The following is a 17,327-nucleotide window of genomic DNA, read 5'->3' as shown; positions in this document are numbered from 1 at the left end:
CAGAAGAACGGGGAGGAGGGAAGTTCGCTCACAAGGCAGCTTCGATTCTAGAGAATCGAGGATAGCAATGATGAAGGAGAGAGCCTCGCTAATATTGATGCTTTTCCGGGAACAGGCTGAGATTATCCAGGAACTCTGGTGCTATTTCTTTTCCCTCCTTTCATGTCTGGTGTTCCTGTTTGGTTGTTTGATTTTTAAATGTAGTTTAGTTTAGTTTAGTTTTGCTTGAGACAGAGTCTCCCTAAGTACTTCAAACTGGTCTTAAACTCACCAGGTAACCTAGGCTGACCTCGAGCTCACAGCGATCCTCCTGCCTCAGCCTCCTAAGTGTTGGGCACATGCCACCACACTCAGCCAAAATTAGTGATTTTTAAGTCAATCAGGAAGAAGGAAAACCTGAGCATGGTGGCACACACCTGCAGTGCCAGCTATTCAGCAGCCTGAGGTGGGAGGACTGTAAGCTTGAGGCTGAATAAGAGAGACCCTGCCTTGAAGTAATAGAAAGGGCCAATGTTGTAGCTCAGTCCCAGTGTTTACCTAGCATGGAGGAAGCCCTGGATTCAGTTCCCAGGGTTGCAGGGAAAGAAGAGCAAATGAATCTAGAGGGGTTTTTTAGATTTTTCCTTACCAACAAATATAATTATAATTTTAATCATAACTCCTGAAATGTGTGGCATTTTTTCACTATAATGGTTTATTACATTTATGCAGATAAAGATCCAAGTTTTGCCAGGCGTGGTGGTGCTCTGGGAGGCTGAAAGAGAAGGATTGCCATGAGTTTGAGTTCAGCCTTGGCTACACAGTGGGTTCAAGGCCAGTTTGAACTGCATAGGAAGGTCCTGTCTCCAGAAAAGAAAATTAAATAAAAAAATTTTAAAATCCAAGTTTAGCATTGTTTCATTACTCTGAGACTCGAAAGGAATGAATCTATTTGGTCCTCCTGTTGGCAGGAGGCTCTGTGCCCTTCCTGTTCAGGCTGAGAATATTGGTGCCAACATTGTAATTCTTAGTGTGTCAGACAGCAATGGGTTTGCATCTACATTTCCCAAGTATAGCTCCCTCTCTCTCCCTCTCCCTCCCTCTATCTCTCTCTTTTTATTTTGCTTTTTGACACAGAGCTTCACTGTGTAGTGAACTAGCCTTGAACACACTTTGAAACACAGGTTGGCTTCAAACTCATAGTGATCCTCCTGCCTCAGCCTCCTAAGTGCTGGGATAACAGGCATGAGACACCTTGTCCAGTCTGCTTGCACTCTTGTTTAACCTCAAGTGAATTCTATTCATTGTAGGAAGGGCCACCGCTTCTGCAGCTTCTAATACAGACGTAGGGTACCTGAATGACAGTCCTCAGGATCCCCGAATCAGTTGGACCAGCCTTGTCTAGGACGGGATTCTTGGATGTGACTGTGGATGGCATCCCAGGCTCCATGTGTTTCTGCTTAGGGGCAGTAAACCATTCCCAGAGATGCCAACCCTTTGCTGGTGATTAGCTCAGCCGAACAGGTTTAAACCGCGTAGTGTGAGATGCGAAGGAAAGCAGTAGGTAGGTAAAGATCCCTTGATCCTGATTCCCTCCCCTGGATGTTTCTGAGATCCCTCCTCTGGACGTCTTGTGCCTGCCCACGCCGGCCGGAAGGAGCGTGGGCGGACCCAGGTCTTTGGTAACGTGGCACCTGACTCCGCCCACCGTGGGGCGGGCATCTTCGGCCTCCTCCTCCCAGCTCTTTTCAAATTGTGCTTTCTGCTGCTTGAGGCTGAGGATTTCGTGCCATAGATCTATGTAATGCACGCTGGCAGTTTTTGTAGCTTTTATTGTGCTGCCTGTTTGTGACCTGGGATCTTCTACTATTGTATGTGCACGCTAAATTTCTGCATTGCGTTGGGGCTCAGTGTCTCTAGTGATATTTAAGTGATATATACGTTTCTAGAATGTTTCTCTTCTGCCTGTCTCGCGCGCTCTTTCTTTCGAGGTGCTGGTGATGAAGGCAGAGCTTTTGGCGTGCTAGTCAAGCTCTCATCACTGAGCTGCAGCTCCAGCCCTATTTTGAGGTTTAACTAAAATCCAGCCGCACCCGGTGCTCCCTTCACAAACACAATTCCGTCGCTGTCACAGAGAAGAGGCTACCACCTCACGGGCTGCACGCGGACACCGCTGTACCACTTTCCCGCGCCTCCTGCTGACAAGTTTTCCTTGATCACGACTGTAAAATGCAATGTACATTCAGAAATGCTAGAATTCCAAGAAATTATTCTTGAAGTGAGGAAGTATTGTCTAATGTGGGGAGGTGGACGTTTCGGTTGGCTTGTTTTTCTTCTCCACGGAAGACGACTTGGCATGCGGAACGGAAAGCAGAGCTGGATGAAGAAGGGATTCTGAGCGGAGAGCTGGCGACTTGACTTCTAGGAAACCACGAAATGTGGTCCAGCGGACGCCGGCTCCTTCCGCAGCCCCGCCCCCGGGCCCCGCCCACCCACCGCCCGGGCCCCGCCCCTCCCACCGCCCGGGCCCCGCCCAGTCCGCGTAGGCTCCAGGCGCCGCTAGGCTCCTCTTCTGTCCCTCCGCCCCCAGTGCCCGAGCGGGCGGAGTTGCGGGCTGCGGGAGGGGTGTTTGGGGGCCGAGGGTCCCGGTGACGGCATCGGGCCGCGCCGCGCTAGGACTTAGTGCCTGACTGCTGGGCCCGGCCTGCGCTCTCCTGGGGCAGGTGGGTATGGACTCGGCCGGTGGGGGGCGAGGGCATGGCCTAGGAGGTTGCTCGCTCCCCGAGCTGGGCCTGGGCGCGCGGCTCCGGGCTGGGATCCTGGCCGGCGCGAGGTACCCGGGTCCTGCTCCTGCTCCGGAAAGCGGCGCTCCAGTCCCTGGATGTGCGCGCTGCGCCCGGCCTCGCGGGCCTGGACGGGAGCGGGCGGCGGGACTCCCTGTGATCGTCTTACCCGAGTGCTCCCGTCCCGCGCCCGCCGCCTCTGCCTTGGGACCCCCTACCCCGGGCCACTATCACTGGGCGGCGTTGTCTGGGCCCTCGGTGGGCGTCGGACTCCAGAAGTGCGAGGCAGAGTTATCGCTGTGAGCCAGGGGCTGGCACCCACCAGGGACCTGGTGATTGAAAGAATGAAAAGTGACACGTGCCAAGAGGCGCGACTGTAAATAATACCGTATTTGCCGGGCGTGGTGGCTCATGCCTGGAATCGTAGCCCTTTGGGAGGCTGAGGCAGGAGGATGGCAAGTTCAAGCGCAGCCTGCACGACATAGCGATTTAGTGAGACCTTGTCTCAAAAGCAAGGGCGGTGGAGTAGGAATGTTACTTGGTGCAAACACCCTGGCCGTCCCGGTGTCAGAGTGGGAAAAGTGCTGTGGCGGGACTGGGGCCTGGAAATGCTGTAAGGCGAGGGTGGGTGGGTATAATACCTTGGATGAAGATTATTCATCGCTATTTTTTGGGCGCTGTTGGACCTTGTGCTGGTGAGAGAGAACAAAGGTGCCTTCCAGCTCCTAGTACGGAGGATGGAGTGGTCAGTGGGTAACCAGGCAGTCGCATTGGTGTGGTCAGTTGATGATGGGGCAGCCCAAGGGACCGTGTGTCGGTGGTGGTAGTGGTGGTGGTGGGAACAGAGTCGAGGAGTTTCTCTGGCCTAAGAGCTGAGGGATGTGGACATCTGGGTAATACCCAACGTTAGGGGTCAGAGGGGAGGAAAGACCAGGGGTCCTAGAGGTGCAATGGAGGTGGCAGTCGCTGTTTTAAGACTTGCTTATCCCCCCCGCCCCCATCATGTTTTTCTCTTAAGGTTTTGAGTCAGCAAGGAGCCTGTTGGGGTGGCCGTAAGCAGGAGTTTGCATTTGCGTTTTTAAAAGATGCCCCTGGCTGCTGTGTTGGAGTGGGTGGAGGGAACCTGGCCAAAGTCTTCCCATCAAAATGTCAGTAGCCAGAGCAGAACTGGGCTACAGGATGGGGAGCAGCAGGTGCACTTGGGAGAAATTTAGGAGATGGAATGGGTAGGATTTGGTGGTGTTTGGTCTTGAAGGATCTGTTTGCCTTCTACAACGTGAGACGGAGCCAGGTTTGTGGTGATGGGACAGAGACAAGACAGACTGAGAAACTCAGTGGGTGGTGGGGAAAGGCATTTCATGGTATGTTGTGGTGTTGTGTATATTGCTGCTTTAGGAAATGTCACAGGGGAGGGTACAGCAGGAATACAGAAGCCCCTGAGTTCTAAGCAAAGCAGTCAGGGTCTTATTTTGCTGTGAAGTGAGCCATGAGCTGTTATGGTGTAAGACTGCACCATGGTTCTCACAACATTCAGGCACCAGGTTGGGCATAGGGGTCTCTGGGCGTTGAGTCCCCCAACCTACTTCACCGAGACCAGGAGCTGTGTGATCTGGCTCTAGGTCACCTGCAGGGGAAGTCTAGCCCCTTTGGGTGCCTGTAGCAGAGCCTTTCTTCTCTCTGCAGGTCCTGGAGGCGACCTCCCTCAGCATGGGGCTGGAGGCCCAGAGGCCACCAGGGGCTGAGGAAGCTCCTGTGAGGGTGGCCCTGCGTGTCCGCCCTCTGCTTCCCAAGGAGCTGTTGCATGGCCATCAGAGCTGCCTGCAGGTGGACCCCAAGAGGGGTCGAGTCACCCTGGGGCGGGACCGCCACTTTGATTTCCATGTGGTGCTGGCAGAGGACGCCGGGCAGGAAGCTGTGTACCAGGCCTGTGTGCAGCCCCTCCTGGAGGCTTTCTTTGAGGGCTTCAATGCTACCGTCTTCGCATATGGTCAGACAGGCTCCGGGAAGACGTATACCATAGGGGAGGCCAGTGTGGGTGAGTCACCTGGAATGTTCGCCTGTGCCATTTTGAGGGGCCTTGGTGTTTTTCTAGATTTCTAGCCTGGCTTTCCCTGCTGAAGGTGAGAAGTGAACATTTTCTGGACAGGAAATTCCCTGTGCTGGGGTGAAATCAAGCCAAGGGTTCAAATCTTTCAGGTCTCAGGGATGGAATGGTGGGAATGCTCACATCATAAAAGGTGATTAAGCAGGAGAGGTTGCTTCCAACTCTTTGCTTTTTCCTGTCTGTCTTGGAAAATGCCCAACTCAGGGCATCTCTCCAATCTAGTCCTCTGCCACCGTTTTCTCCACGTGGGAGCCCCACTGCCATCTGCCGGCAGGAGCCTAGGGGCCTTGGGCCACATCTAGCTGAAGGCATGGTGGCAGAGGCCTGTGGTGTCTCCTCAGCCTCCCTGCACGAGGATGAGCAGGGCATCATTCCAAGGGCCATGGCCGAGGCCTTCAAGCTGATTGACGAGAATGACCTGCTGGACTGCCTGGTGCATGTGTCCTATCTGGAAGTGTACAAGGAGGAATTTCGGGACCTGCTTGAGGTGGGCACTGCCAGCCGGGACATCCAGCTGCGGGAGGACGATCGTGGGAATGTTGGTGAGGAATCTGGGGGTCACCCGTTCAGGGAGTGGGTGGGGCACCTGGCTTGAGGAGGCCTTATCTGCTCACAGAGGGTGGCTGTTCTCTGTGGGCACTGCACCTCCCAGGGAAACCAAGCCCCAGATGGCCTGCTTGTCTTCCCAACCTCCAGCATGCTCAGTGTGTGCTTCTGTGTGCAGAGGGAGAGGCATTAAAGTGGGCATGGGAGACCCTAGAGGCCCCAAGGCTAAAGTAGGATGGGCAGGTTGCCTGGGCATGGGTAAGGACCCTTGGATCCCAAAAAGCAGGCAGGGGCAGTCCTGCTAGGTCAGCCTCCGTGGCTGGTCATGCCAGGCTGCCCCTGCCCTCTGTGCCCACAGTGCTGTGTGGGGTGAAGGAGGTGGACGTGGAGGGCCTGGACGAGGTGCTGAGCCTTTTGGAGATGGGCAACGCAGCGCGGCACACAGGCGCCACACACCTGAACCGCCTCTCTAGCCGCTCCCACACGGTCTTCACTGTGACCCTGGAGCAGCGGGGCCGAGCTCCTAGCCGCCTGCCCCGACCAGCCGTGGGCCAGCTGCTTGTCTCTAAGTTCCACTTTGTGGACCTGGCGGGCTCAGAAAGGGTCCTCAAGACGGGCAGCACTGGCGAGCGGCTCAAGGAGAGCATCCAGATCAACAGCAGCCTGCTGGCGCTCAGCAACGTCATCAGCGCCCTAGGGGACCCCCAGCGCCGAGGAAGCCACATCCCCTACCGCGACTCCAAGATCACCAGGTGGCTGGTCCAGCCTTCTTGCCTAAGGGTGGTGGCTTTTGAGTTTGCCAGTAGGGTGGGTTTTTCCTGAATTCTGGGGTGCACTGGCCTGTGCTGTCCCAGGTCTGTGGCACAAGAAGCCATATGCAGATCTCCCCACCCCCAGCCCTGCCACTGTGCTGGGCGTTGAACCCAGGCCCTTCACACTGATCCACAGCCTCGGCCGTTGATTATGTGTTTATTTTTGAGACAGAGTCTCGATGTGTAGTTCAGCTTGGTCTTGAATTCACTGTGTAGCCCTGGCTGACTCGAATTTGTAGTGATCCTCCTGCCTCAGCCTCTGAAAGTGCTGGGATTATTGGCATGGGCCACTACATCCAGCCAGGAACCTTTTAGGTTTGGCCCTTAGGCCAGGCCTGGTGCTGGGACCCTGACACCCTTGCCTTCGGGCCCTTAGGATCCTTAAGGACTCACTAGGCGGGAACGCCAAGACGGTGATGATCGCCTGTGTCAGCCCCTCCTCCTCCGACTTCGATGAGACCCTTAACACCCTCAACTACGCCAGCCGCGCACAGAACATCCGCAACCGCGCCACGGTCAACTGGCGGCCCGAAGCCGAGCGTGCGCCCGAGGAGGCGACTGCCGGGACTCGAGGGCCGCCGCGGCACCGCTCAGAGACGAGGATTATCCACCGCGCTCGGCGTGTCCCCGGCCCTGCTGCCATCTGCTCTGGCGCACGTCTGGGCACCGAGTGTGCGCGCTACCGAGCACGTACTAGCGCCGCCTACAGCCTCCTGCGCGAACTGCAGGCGGAGCCTGGGCTGCCGGATGCGGCCGCGCGCAAGGTGCACGACTGGCTGTGCGCGGTGGAGGGCGAGCGCAGCGTCCTGAGCTCCGCCTCAGGACCAGACAGTGGCATCGAGAGCACCTCCAGCGAGGACCAGGCGGCGCAGGGGACTGGAGGGCAAAAGGTGGCCGAGGGCGGGGGGCTGTGGGTGGGCCAGGGGAGAGGGTATTAAGCCAGCCAGTTGTGCCCCTGTCTCCTGTTCCTTAGCAGAGCACACTGGAGATTTAGGCACTTCTGATGGCCGTGGTCACTTTCTAAGATTTGCGGGGCTAGTCTGAAATAGAGATAAGCTTAGTGTCCTGGGGTGTTGTCAGGGCCGGAGGGGTAACAAAATACCTAGCATGATAGTGATATTAATGAAAAGATGTTAAAGAGAACTGCAGGCCAGTGGGGTCGGGCGGGCCCACCAGAGCCTTGCAAGACAGCCTCCCACCCCACCCCAATGCTCCCCAGGAAGATGGTGGTACACCGCAGCTCCTGGCTCTTCAGAGCCAGGTGGCCCGGCTGGAGGAAGAAAACCGAGACTTCCTGGCAGCGCTGGAGGATGCCATGGAGCAGTACAAGCTGCAGGTGGGGCTGGGCTGCTCAGAGAGCAGAGGGCGGATCTGGCAGGTGTCCCAGGGTGAGAGCCGGGTGGCTAGAGAGGGGACCTGGGAATGGTGTGTAGAGAGCAGTAGGGAGCCAGGGAACACACCAGGAGCAAGGATTAGGTGGTGTGGGTGACTGTGCCATATCCTTGCTGGATCGGAGCTGGGACCTGAGCAGTGGGCAGGATTCCACCGTGGAGCCAGGTGACTCTGCAGGTGTCTGGTGCTGATGGGGATGTGTGATGGGCCAGTTGAGCCTGAACCAGTGCAGTGTGTGGGCACCGGGATGGACCAAGTGGCCTGGGATGCTGGGCTGTGCTCAGGTTTCATCCTGGAGGCCAGGTGCTCCCAGGCTCAGGCCTGGTTTCTTGCACCCCCTGGCTGGCCGGCATGCCTGGCATGCCTGTCTACCAGGACCTGGCTGTGCCTTGCAGAGTGACCGGCTGAGGGAGCAGCAGGAGGAGATGGTGGAGTTGCGGCTGCGGCTGGAGCTGGTGCGGCCCGGCTGGGGGGGCCCCGGGCTCCTGGAGGGCCTGCCTTCTGGGCCTTTTGTGCCAAGGCCTCACACAGCACCCCTGGCTGGTGCTCGTGGCCATGTGCTAGGCATGGTGCTTCCTTCCTGCCTCCCTGGAGATGAAGTTTGCTCTGAGCAGCAGGGGGAGGTAAGTAGGGGTGAGGCTGGGTGGCTGCTGGGCACCATTGGACTGGTCAGGCTCCAGCAAGGGTTCCTCAGCTGTGTCTCTGTGGCACCAGCTGTGAGATAGAAGATGCCTGTTTCAGGTGTCTTGAGGAGACCAAGATGTAGGTGACTGTGGGCTTTCTCAGAAGAATGCAGTGCCATTGCACCTCCGTGGGGTAGCAGGAGATTTCTGAGTGAGGAGGTGACAGGAGGTAGCTTGTTCTCTCTTGGAGACAGAGTGCTGATCGCCCATGAAGCCAACCCTGCTCTCTTGGTCTCTTGCTTGTAGTTCTGATACTTGGGACCTTTTAGACAAAGTCTGTTCCTGTCCTGTATCGCAGTTCTAGGTCATCATAGCTCTAAGGTCTGAGGGGCCCCGGGATGTCTGTTCAGTTCCCACCTTTCTGTCAGGACATTACTGGTGAGGTAGGACTTGGGTGGGGCTGACCTATCTACAAGCTAGAAAGGGCAAGTTGTCACTTGAGCAGCCCTAGGTGCCAGGAAGCTGGAATAGGGGAGGAAACAGTGGAGGGGACAGCTGGTGTCCCAGCTGGAGGTTGAGGTAGCTTCCTAGTGGCTGCTGGAGCTGGATTTCCAAGGGGAGCCCTGGAGGGGAGGTTGGTGTGAAGAGGGTGTGTAGGGCAGGAACCACCACAGGACAGACTTGGGATGGGAAGTGGCTCGCGGAGGTGCCTGTGGACAATCCTGTCTTGAGACCTGATGCTCCCCTAGCAGGTGACAGATGGCAGGGAGGCTGGAGTGGAGGTGCTGGCTGAGGCGGACAGGCTAGGAAGTGGCTCCTCGGCTGCATCGGAGGAGGAAGAGGAGGAAGGGGAGGCGCCCAGGAGGACTTTGCACCTCCGAAGGTGAGGGGGCCCTGCTTGAGCTGCCTGGGACTAACCCGAGTTGGGCAGGTGGGGGAGGCCTCGGGTGTCAGGTGCTCTCAGTTATGTGGCCCTTGAGGGAAAGCAGGACAGGGGCTTCAAACTCAGGGTGTGGTGCCCTCACCAGCTGACCCTGGCCTCTGTTCTGCCAGACTTACATCCTGGGGTCACAGTGCCCCGGGGAGCCAGGCTGGGGTGGGGTGGGACACAATATACTCCTGTTCTGCCCTGTAGAAATGGGATCAGCAATTGCACCCTGAGGACAGAGGTGCGGTCGGGGAGCCCCCCAGAGAGGAAGGGCCCAGAACTCCACCTGGAAGAGGTAGACACTGCCCTCACAGGGCCCAGAGGTAAGCTGGGCAGAGTGCAGAGGGAGTCCCTCCCAGGTCGTGGGCTGGTGGCTCCTGCCCCCTATTCTTGGTTGGGGGAGGAGTGACCTTGACGGTGTGCCTCTTACAGCCCTGACTCGGGTCCGCCAGGCCCCCAGTGCCACAGCCTCTGAGTGGCGGCTGGCTCAGGCCCAGCAGAAGATCCGGGAGTTGGCCATCAACATCCGCATGAAGGAGGAGCTCATCGGTGAGCTGGTCCGCACAGGTGAGGGTGCTTTCCCACTGCCATGTCTCCTGAGCTGCTTAGACAGCGGCCCACGCCGCGCTGTGTGTGTGTGTTTGGCGGGGGGGCAGATGTCCTGTGGGGGCGAAGGAGAGCCAGGTCAGCCTCCCCTAGCTGGTGACCCTGACCCTGAGCGCACAGCACAGCCCTTTTGTGCTTCAGCATTCTCTTCTCTAAAACAGGGCTAGCAGTACACTGCATAGGGTGTCTGTGAACCCGGCATGGTTCTGAGGAAAAGCAGTGCATACTGTTTCCCCGGGGCATGCTGTGCTTTTGGTGTCATGCTGGGCCCAGAACTAGTGCTGAGGAGCACACAGTGCGTGTGACTAAGGTCCCAGTGTCCCCAAATCATGCCACCTCCACTACTGGTAATAACAAATGACCTGGGGACAATTTTAGGTGGTGACCTTTTGAACCTCTTTAATAGTTGTAAATTTATGTGTTATAAAATTCAATTTGCAAAATCTATTTTATCAAACAAATGGCTAAGAAGAAGACTCACGTGATAGCCCCATTCAGGCTTCGCACACTTGTTCCCTTCTTCCCTCGGTTCTTTGCTAATATATTTTGAAGCAGATTCCAGCTATCAGGTCCTTTCATGGCCACCTCTCCAACACTGTTGACTTGGCCTCAGCCTAGCTAACAGAACTTTTCCCTTTTTGTGCTGGAGATGTGGGACCCAGGGCCTTGCACATGCCAGGCAAACACTCCCCACTGAATCCTTGGGTCACCTTCCTGCCCAGAGGCCAAGCACCCTGGGCTCGATTCAGCCTTGCAATTGGTTTGCAGGGCGTGCTGGGCGCGCTGGGTGCACTGCTCCTCAGCGCTGTGCGGTCCCAGCCTCTCACTTGCTCACTCACCTCGCAGGCTGTGCCAGACCTCCGTCTTGCATTTGCCTGTTTTCTCAGGCTGTCATATAACTCGTTCTTCTGTTTTGCATTATTCCTTATAAGCAGAAGTCCTAGATGCTTAATTATATGCAAATTCAATGATACGTTTATCTGCTGTGTACCGGGTTAACTGGTCACAGTGCTGTTGGTGGGGAGGCTGGTGAAACCCAGGTGTTCATGGCCAGCAGGCCCTTGGAGGGACCTCCTTGGGCAGAGCCATGGGAGACCCCCTCGGGAGAGGGACTGCCTGTGCCCTGTGGTCCCTGTGTCTTCCAGGGAAGGCGGCCCAGGCCCTGAACCGCCAGCACAGCCAGCGCATCCGGGAGCTGGAGCAGGAGGCGGAGCGGGTACGGGCCGAGCTAAGTGAGGGCCAGAGGCAGCTGAGGGAGCTCGAGGGCAGAGAGCCCCAGGATGCTGGCGAGCGGTCCCGGCTCCAGGAGTTCCGCAAGAGAGTGGCTGCGGCCCAGAGCCAGGTGCAGGTCTGTGTAGGGGCCTTGGATAGGGGTGGGTGGCTGTGCCCTCCTAATCGGGGTGCCTGGAAGCAGGACAAGTGGTCTTGGGCCCCAAGTCCACAGTGGCATGCTCAGCCATGGTAGCCCAGCTCCTGGTAGTGGTGCCAGCTCCTTCCTGACTTCTCAGCTTGGTCAAACTCCTTGACCCCTCTGTTCCCCAGTTTCTTAATCTGCAAAGTGGGATAATGACACTTTTTCATAGTCATGTTAGGATGCTTTAATACACAGAGGGCACTAGAGATGACCTAATATTAGGATTTGGTTGTATTACTTTTTTTAAAAAATTTTTTGAGATGGTCTCACTATGTAGTTCAGGCTGGTCTTGAACTCACTATGTAACTTACTGGCCTGAGTTCAGGTGTGTGCCACCACACCAGCTGGTTATTAGTATTAGTCTATCAAATACTTATCCTGTCACATGTTCCTCTCTCCATCCAACCTTTGTTGGTCTCAGTGCTCCTTGGGAATGTCAGGCACTGTTCTGGGCTTGCAGCAGCACCATGCATGGCTCAGCAGGCACTGTTGGGCTCCAGGTGCTGAAGGAGAAGAAGCAGGCCACGGAGCGGCTGGCCTCACTGTCAGCCCAGAGCGAGAAACGACTGCAGGAGCTGGAGAGGAACGTACAGCTCATGCGGCAGCAGCAGGGCCAGCTGCAGCGGCGGCTGCGTGAGGAGACAGAGCAGAAGCGGCGGCTGGAGACAGAAATGCACAAACGGCAGCACCAGGTCAAGGTCAGGCCTGGGGTCAAGCGCAGGGATCAAGGTCAGGCTCCCGCTGGAAACCCCTCTGTCTTGTCCTTGAGGCTGAACCCAGGTGGCCAGGGACGAAGTGGGTGCTTCCCTGCTCCTGCTGTGCACAGCCAGGGACCTTAGGAAGTGGCTTGAGTAGCTGAGTGCTTTTTCTTGTGAAATGGGGAGCAGATGGGCAACAGGGCTGGGGAGACACAGTGAGATGGGTACATAGATGACCGCGTAATGGTGTTCTTTTTTTTTTTTTTTTTTTTTTTTTGTCTTTTTCATTTTTATCGGTACCGGGGATCGAACTCACGACCGCCTGCTTGCAAGGCAGGTGCTTATGCCGCTGAGCTAAACCCCCAGCCCCAATGGTGTTCTGATTATGTTTGCTGGGCCTGGAGAGCTGGGGACATCACAGGGCAGTCACAGCATTGCCCTGAGTGGGCTCTGAAAGGATGTGGCACCCTGAACAGCCCTGTCACTGGGCCTCGTCCACACCTTGCCTTCCCTCACCAGGAGCTGGAGCTGAAGCATGAGCGGCAGCAGAAGATCCTGAAGATCAAGACAGAGGAAATTGCGGCTTTCCAGAGGAAGCGGCGTAGCGGCAGCAATGGCGCTGTGGTCAGCCTGGAGCAGCAGCAGGTGGGTGGACCAAGCCTGCGCCCAAGCGCAAGGCCTGGCTGGTGGCCAGGGATCCCAGGGTCTCCTCATGGGACCTCGGTGGCAGCCCTCCAGAGGGGGAACTGTGACCCCTCCTTGGCTCCCCGCTGCTCCGCAGAAGATCGAGGAGCAGAAGAAGTGGCTGGACCAGGAGATGGAGAAGGTGCTGCAGCAGCGGCGGGCGCTGGAGGAGCTGGGGGAGGAGCTGCACAAGCGGGAGGTCATCCTGGCCAAGAAGGAGGCCCTGATGCAGGAGAAGACAGGGCTGGAGAGCAAGCGCCTGCGGTCCAGCCAGGTGAGGCCCTGCCGGGTAAGGTGCCTGCAGATAACCCTGCCAGCTGAGCTTCTGCCAGGAGAGTATCGCACACAGGTGAGGATCTTCCAGTTGAGGTCTAGACAGATGTGGAACTTGTAGGTCAGTGGTGGTAAACCTGTGGCACGTGTACTATAGCGGGCTGTTTGAATCATTGAAAGCTCCAAAAGGTTCACCATCACTGCTCTAGGTGATGTCCTTGCCAGGTGAGTTCCGGACAGGTGAGACTCCATGCTGCCAAACCATAGCCCATGGATCCTCAAGAATGTAAGCTGGGCGTGGTGGCTTATGCCTGTAATCTCAGCACTCAGGAGGCTGACGGAAGAACGCTGCAGGTTCAAGGCCGGCCAGGGCTACAAAGTGAATTCGAGGGGCTGGGGATTTAGCTCAGCGGCATAAGCACCTGCCTTGCAAACAGGCAGTCGTGAAAGTCGTGAATTCAATCCCCGGTACCAATAAAAAGGAAAAAGACCAAAAAAAAAAAAAAAAAAAAAAAAGTGAATTCAAGGCCAGCCTGAACTGCATGGTGAAACCCTGTCTCAAAAAGACCACAAAAAAACACAAAAAACAATGCAGAGCTTTGGGTGGCTAATGAAGTAGTGAGATGTGGGACATCCCACAACTTACTTTACACCATTAGCCACCTATGCAGGGCCTGGGCAGGCAGCACGAGGAGGAACTGGTTCAGGAAGTGGCATGAGCATCTAACAAGTGACCTTGCCAGTTTCGAAGGTGGGTGGGCAGGCCTGAGCTCCCAGGCATTCTTACTCCTGGTGAATAGGAGGCTCAGCCTCTGACCCTGTGTTCTCCACTGTCTGTCGGGGGTTGGAATGTTGCTATAAGGACGGAAGGAATATGTTCAACCCAGACCCAAGCCTGGTCCATTCCGGGCACCTCTAGGGCTGCAAGTGCACTAAGACCAGGATGCCTGGCCTCAGAGTGTGCTGAAGGCCGAGAGGAGAAGAGCGCTGCTGGGCTTCTATCACTTCCCTTGGCCGTTAGCACCTCTCTTCCTCCTGGGTCAGCTCCTGGCAGGGCTTTTGGGGTTTGGTCGTGAATTTCTAGTGGTCCCATCACACACCATCTGGTTGAGTCATCTCAGTGACACCCCTCCCACCAGCTTTGCCCTTGTCCATGTTGTCCCTTCTGGCCATCAGGGCCTCTTCCATCTGCTTCTTCCTCTGGGCCTTCTCTGAGGTTCCCTCCCAGGTGCTCTGGTCCCTGGGTCCTCTGGTCCCTGGGTCCTCTGGTCCCTGAGCTGTGAGCTAAGCCAAGCCTCCTGCAGAGTAAGTGGTGGACTGTGGGCTTCTCCAGAAAGGGACTCCTGTTCCCCTCAGCATACAGTGAGGAGCCTGGGCCCTTTGTGTTCCCACTTCGGGGACAATGCCTGCTCCTTCCCTAACCCCTGATGTTGCTGCCCCAGGCCTTGAATGAGGACATTGTGCGAGTGTCCAGCCGGCTGGAGCACCTGGAGAAAGAGCTGTCTGAGAAGAGTGGGCAGCTGCGGCAGGGCAGCGCTCAGAACCAGCAGCAGATCCGAGGGGAGATTGACACCCTGCGCCAGGAGAAGGATTCGCTGCTGAAGCAGCGCCTGGAGATTGACAGCAAGCTGAGGCAAGGCAGCCTTCTGTCGCCCGAGGTACACTCAGGTCACCCCTCTGTTCTTGTTGTCCGTCTGTTCATCTGCTCTCTCAGCCCCTACCCTGGTTCTTGGGGTGCTGGCCTTGCTGCTTATAGACGCAGGTTCCCCTGTGCAGGAGGCCCTGTGGTGGGGCTGGCCTCCCTTTCTGGCCCTGCCTCTACCACCTCAGCTGGGACACAGCCTGGCTTTTCCAAACTAGGCTCCCTTCTGGCTAGAACCTGGACTCCTGCCCTACTAGTGCTGTGTTGGACCACAGGCTCGCACATCTCTATTCTGGGCATGGGGCTGGGTGTCAGAAGCATGCGTAGCATCCCTCCTGGCCATACATGCGCACTGTCCCCGAGCAGAGAGAGCCAGCCCTGGCGGCATAAACTTACTGGGGCTGTGACCAAAGTGTCCCTTGTGCTGCCACGGTGAGCAGGGGCATTTTCTCCTAATGCTCAGGAGGGGATGCAGAAGACGGCCTTTTGACTTTTGCATGTCTGTCCAGGACTTTGTGTATCAGGAAGCCAATGCTGTTTCTCCACGTATGTTCCTGTCCCTGCAGGAAGAGCGGACGCTGTTCCAGTTGGACGAGGCCATTGAGGCCCTGGATGCTGCCATCGAATACAAGAATGAGGCCATCACGTGCCGCCAGCGTGTGCTGCGAGCCTCAGCCTCCCTCCTGTCCCAGTGCGAGATGAACCTCATGGCCAAGCTCAGCTACCTCTCATCCTCAGAGACCAGAGCCCTGCTCTGCAAGTATTTCGACAAGGTTGGCACACATCTCTGCCTCTGCCTTCTGAGGCTCCATCAGGCAGGAGTATTTTCCTCCCAGAAGGGCTTTTTAGGGCCATCTTTGTCCTGCCTGGCTCAGCTCTCGGGAGCAGATGCTACATAAGACCCAGTCTCTTCCTGTTTCTGCCTGATCGCAATCTTTAGGATGGCCTTTGCCCACAGCAGTAGTTCTTGGGGATGGTTTTGCCTCTAGGGGTATGTGGAGAGCTACTTCTGGTTATCATGGCAGGGGTAGGGGCAGAGGTTCCATTAAACGTCCTTCAGCACACAGCACAGGCACCATATATAGGACTAGCTCTGGTCATTTGGAACCCACTCCCTAGAGCACAGTAAAGAAGACGTCTGAGGCAGGAGAGGCCCCAGTGATTTCTCGTGATGCGTTTGGCCCATGCTTGCTTCCCCAGCTGAGGGTTTCGTGGGGGCAGTTTGGGGTGGCAGGCTGAGCCTGCTGGCCTTGGCACAGGTAGTGACACTCCGGGAGGAGCAGCACCAGCAGCAGATCGCCTTCTCGGAGCTGGAGATGCAGCTGGAGGAGCAGCAGAGGCTGGTGTACTGGCTGGAGGTGGCCCTTGAACGGCAGCGCCTGGAGATGGACCGCCAGCTTACCAGGCAGCAGAAGGAGCACGAGCAGAGCGTGCAGCTGCTCCTCCAGCAGGGCCGAGGTAAGCACTGGGCTGGCTGGGCCAGGTGGCTGCCACCCGCCTGCCTGCAGCCACTCACTACTCCCCTCCCTCTCCATGCCAGACCACCTGGGTGAGGGCTTCACAGACAGCAGGCGGCAATATGAGGCTCGGATCCAGGCTCTGGAGAAGGAACTGGGCCGCCACATGTGGCTTAACCAGGAGCTGAAGCAGAGGCTGAGTGCGGGGAGTGCCACAGGCCAGAGCAGGGGTAACACTGCCCTTACCATCCGGTCCTGCCCTGCTGCTGGGTGGGGGGACACCAGGGTTTGAGGGGAGCACTTAAGGACCCCCCCTTACTTGTTCATTTGGCATGGGAAGCTAGGCTTTGGGACAGTTGCTACCTCTGTTTCTGACAAGGGCGTGCTGTTCTTGGTGTCAGGTGGGGAAAGGAGGAGCCTCGGCCTGGACAACAGACAGGGCCCTGGACATGACGAGGGGCTGCAGCCCACCGCGTCAGAGCTTCTCTGGCAGCCACTGCTCCCCGATGGTGCCCCCCGTGCCCGGGAGGAGATGCGTGACTTGGTCCATGCTCCATTACCACTGACATGGAAGCGCTCAAGCCTGTTCGGGGAGGAGCAGTGCTCCCCTGAGGAGCTGAGGCCACGGGAGGCAGCTGAGTCCCTGGGGGGACGTGTGCTACCTGTGGGTGAGGCCACCCTGTCTTGGAACTTTGGACCCCTGGCCAAGCCGCGGTGGGAGCCACGAAGGGCCAGCCCAGGGATGATCGATGTCCGGAAAAACCCCCTGTAGGCCAGTGGGCCAGGTCCCGCCTTGGAGGGCAATTCGTGACCTGCTGAAAAGTGCCTGGCTTCATTCTGTGAAGGTGCCCTTGCCTTACACTTAAAGCTGGGTCCTTACCTCCATCCACTGGCATCTGCTAATTTGGGTCCTAGCCCCAAAGAGGACTTATTTTTTTCTGCAGTGCTGGGAGTAAAACCAGGCCCCTGTGTGTGCCAAGTATGTGCTCTACCCAAGCTACACCCTAGCCCTCGTTTTTAAAAAATATGCACGTTCCTGCCACCCTCCTTTAGGCCGCGGGTCTGATTGCCAGCTTCCAAACTGCTCACGTTTCAGGACAATTGATTTCAAGCCTTAGCCATGTGCTTGAAATTCCCTTAGGATGGTCAGCAGCACGGGACTGTGGGTTAAATGGGCTCCTGTAGACGGGGGAGTTAGGGAATTTTTTAGTCTGTTTTTAGAATTTTTTAAAGCCATTCTATAATAAACAGGAAAAGTAAGAGTTCGGCTTTAAATGTTACTGATGTGTTGAAGGCTTGGTCCTTTGCTGGTGGTGCTGTTGGGGACCTTTAGGAAGTGGCTGTTGGGGGTTGCAGTCTCTCCTAAAAGGGAGACTGGGATCCAAA

The 17,327-nt window shown here is 56.7% G+C and overlaps 1 protein-coding gene across 2 annotated transcripts; it reads left to right on the top strand.

The window, feature by feature from the left end:
- The first annotated feature begins 2,545 nt into the window (after positions 1-2,545).
- Kif7 (kinesin family member 7) lies at positions 2,546-17,221 on the top strand. Of its 2 annotated transcripts, none has more exons than XM_005006285.4 (19): positions 2,546-2,702; positions 4,446-4,797; positions 5,208-5,408; positions 5,771-6,164; positions 6,601-7,114; positions 7,444-7,560; positions 8,012-8,239; positions 8,992-9,122; positions 9,375-9,490; positions 9,600-9,734; positions 10,919-11,121; positions 11,688-11,885; positions 12,405-12,530; positions 12,667-12,843; positions 14,285-14,500; positions 15,051-15,257; positions 15,744-15,942; positions 16,025-16,171; positions 16,343-17,221. In XM_005006285.4, the coding sequence occupies exons 2-19, from the start codon at positions 4,470-4,472 to the stop codon at positions 16,711-16,713; spliced, it is 4,008 nt and encodes a 1,335-aa protein (XP_005006342.1). In that variant the 5' UTR covers positions 2,546-2,702; positions 4,446-4,469; the 3' UTR covers positions 16,714-17,221. The 2 variants fall into 2 exon arrangements, with proteins under 2 accessions (XP_005006342.1, XP_005006341.1); XM_005006284.4 differs by having other exon boundaries at positions 8,989-9,122.
- The last annotated feature ends 106 nt before the right edge of the window (positions 17,222-17,327 follow it).

This window comes from Cavia porcellus, unplaced genomic scaffold (genome assembly GCF_034190915.1).
Source record: "Cavia porcellus strain 051 isolate PalLab524CR breed Dunkin Hartley unplaced genomic scaffold, mCavPor4.1 scaffold_6, whole genome shotgun sequence".
In the NCBI taxonomy this organism is placed as follows: Eukaryota; Metazoa; Chordata; class Mammalia; order Rodentia; family Caviidae; genus Cavia; species Cavia porcellus.
Note: the sequence above shows the minus strand (reverse complement) of the source record. Positions and strands in the feature narration are given on the sequence as shown.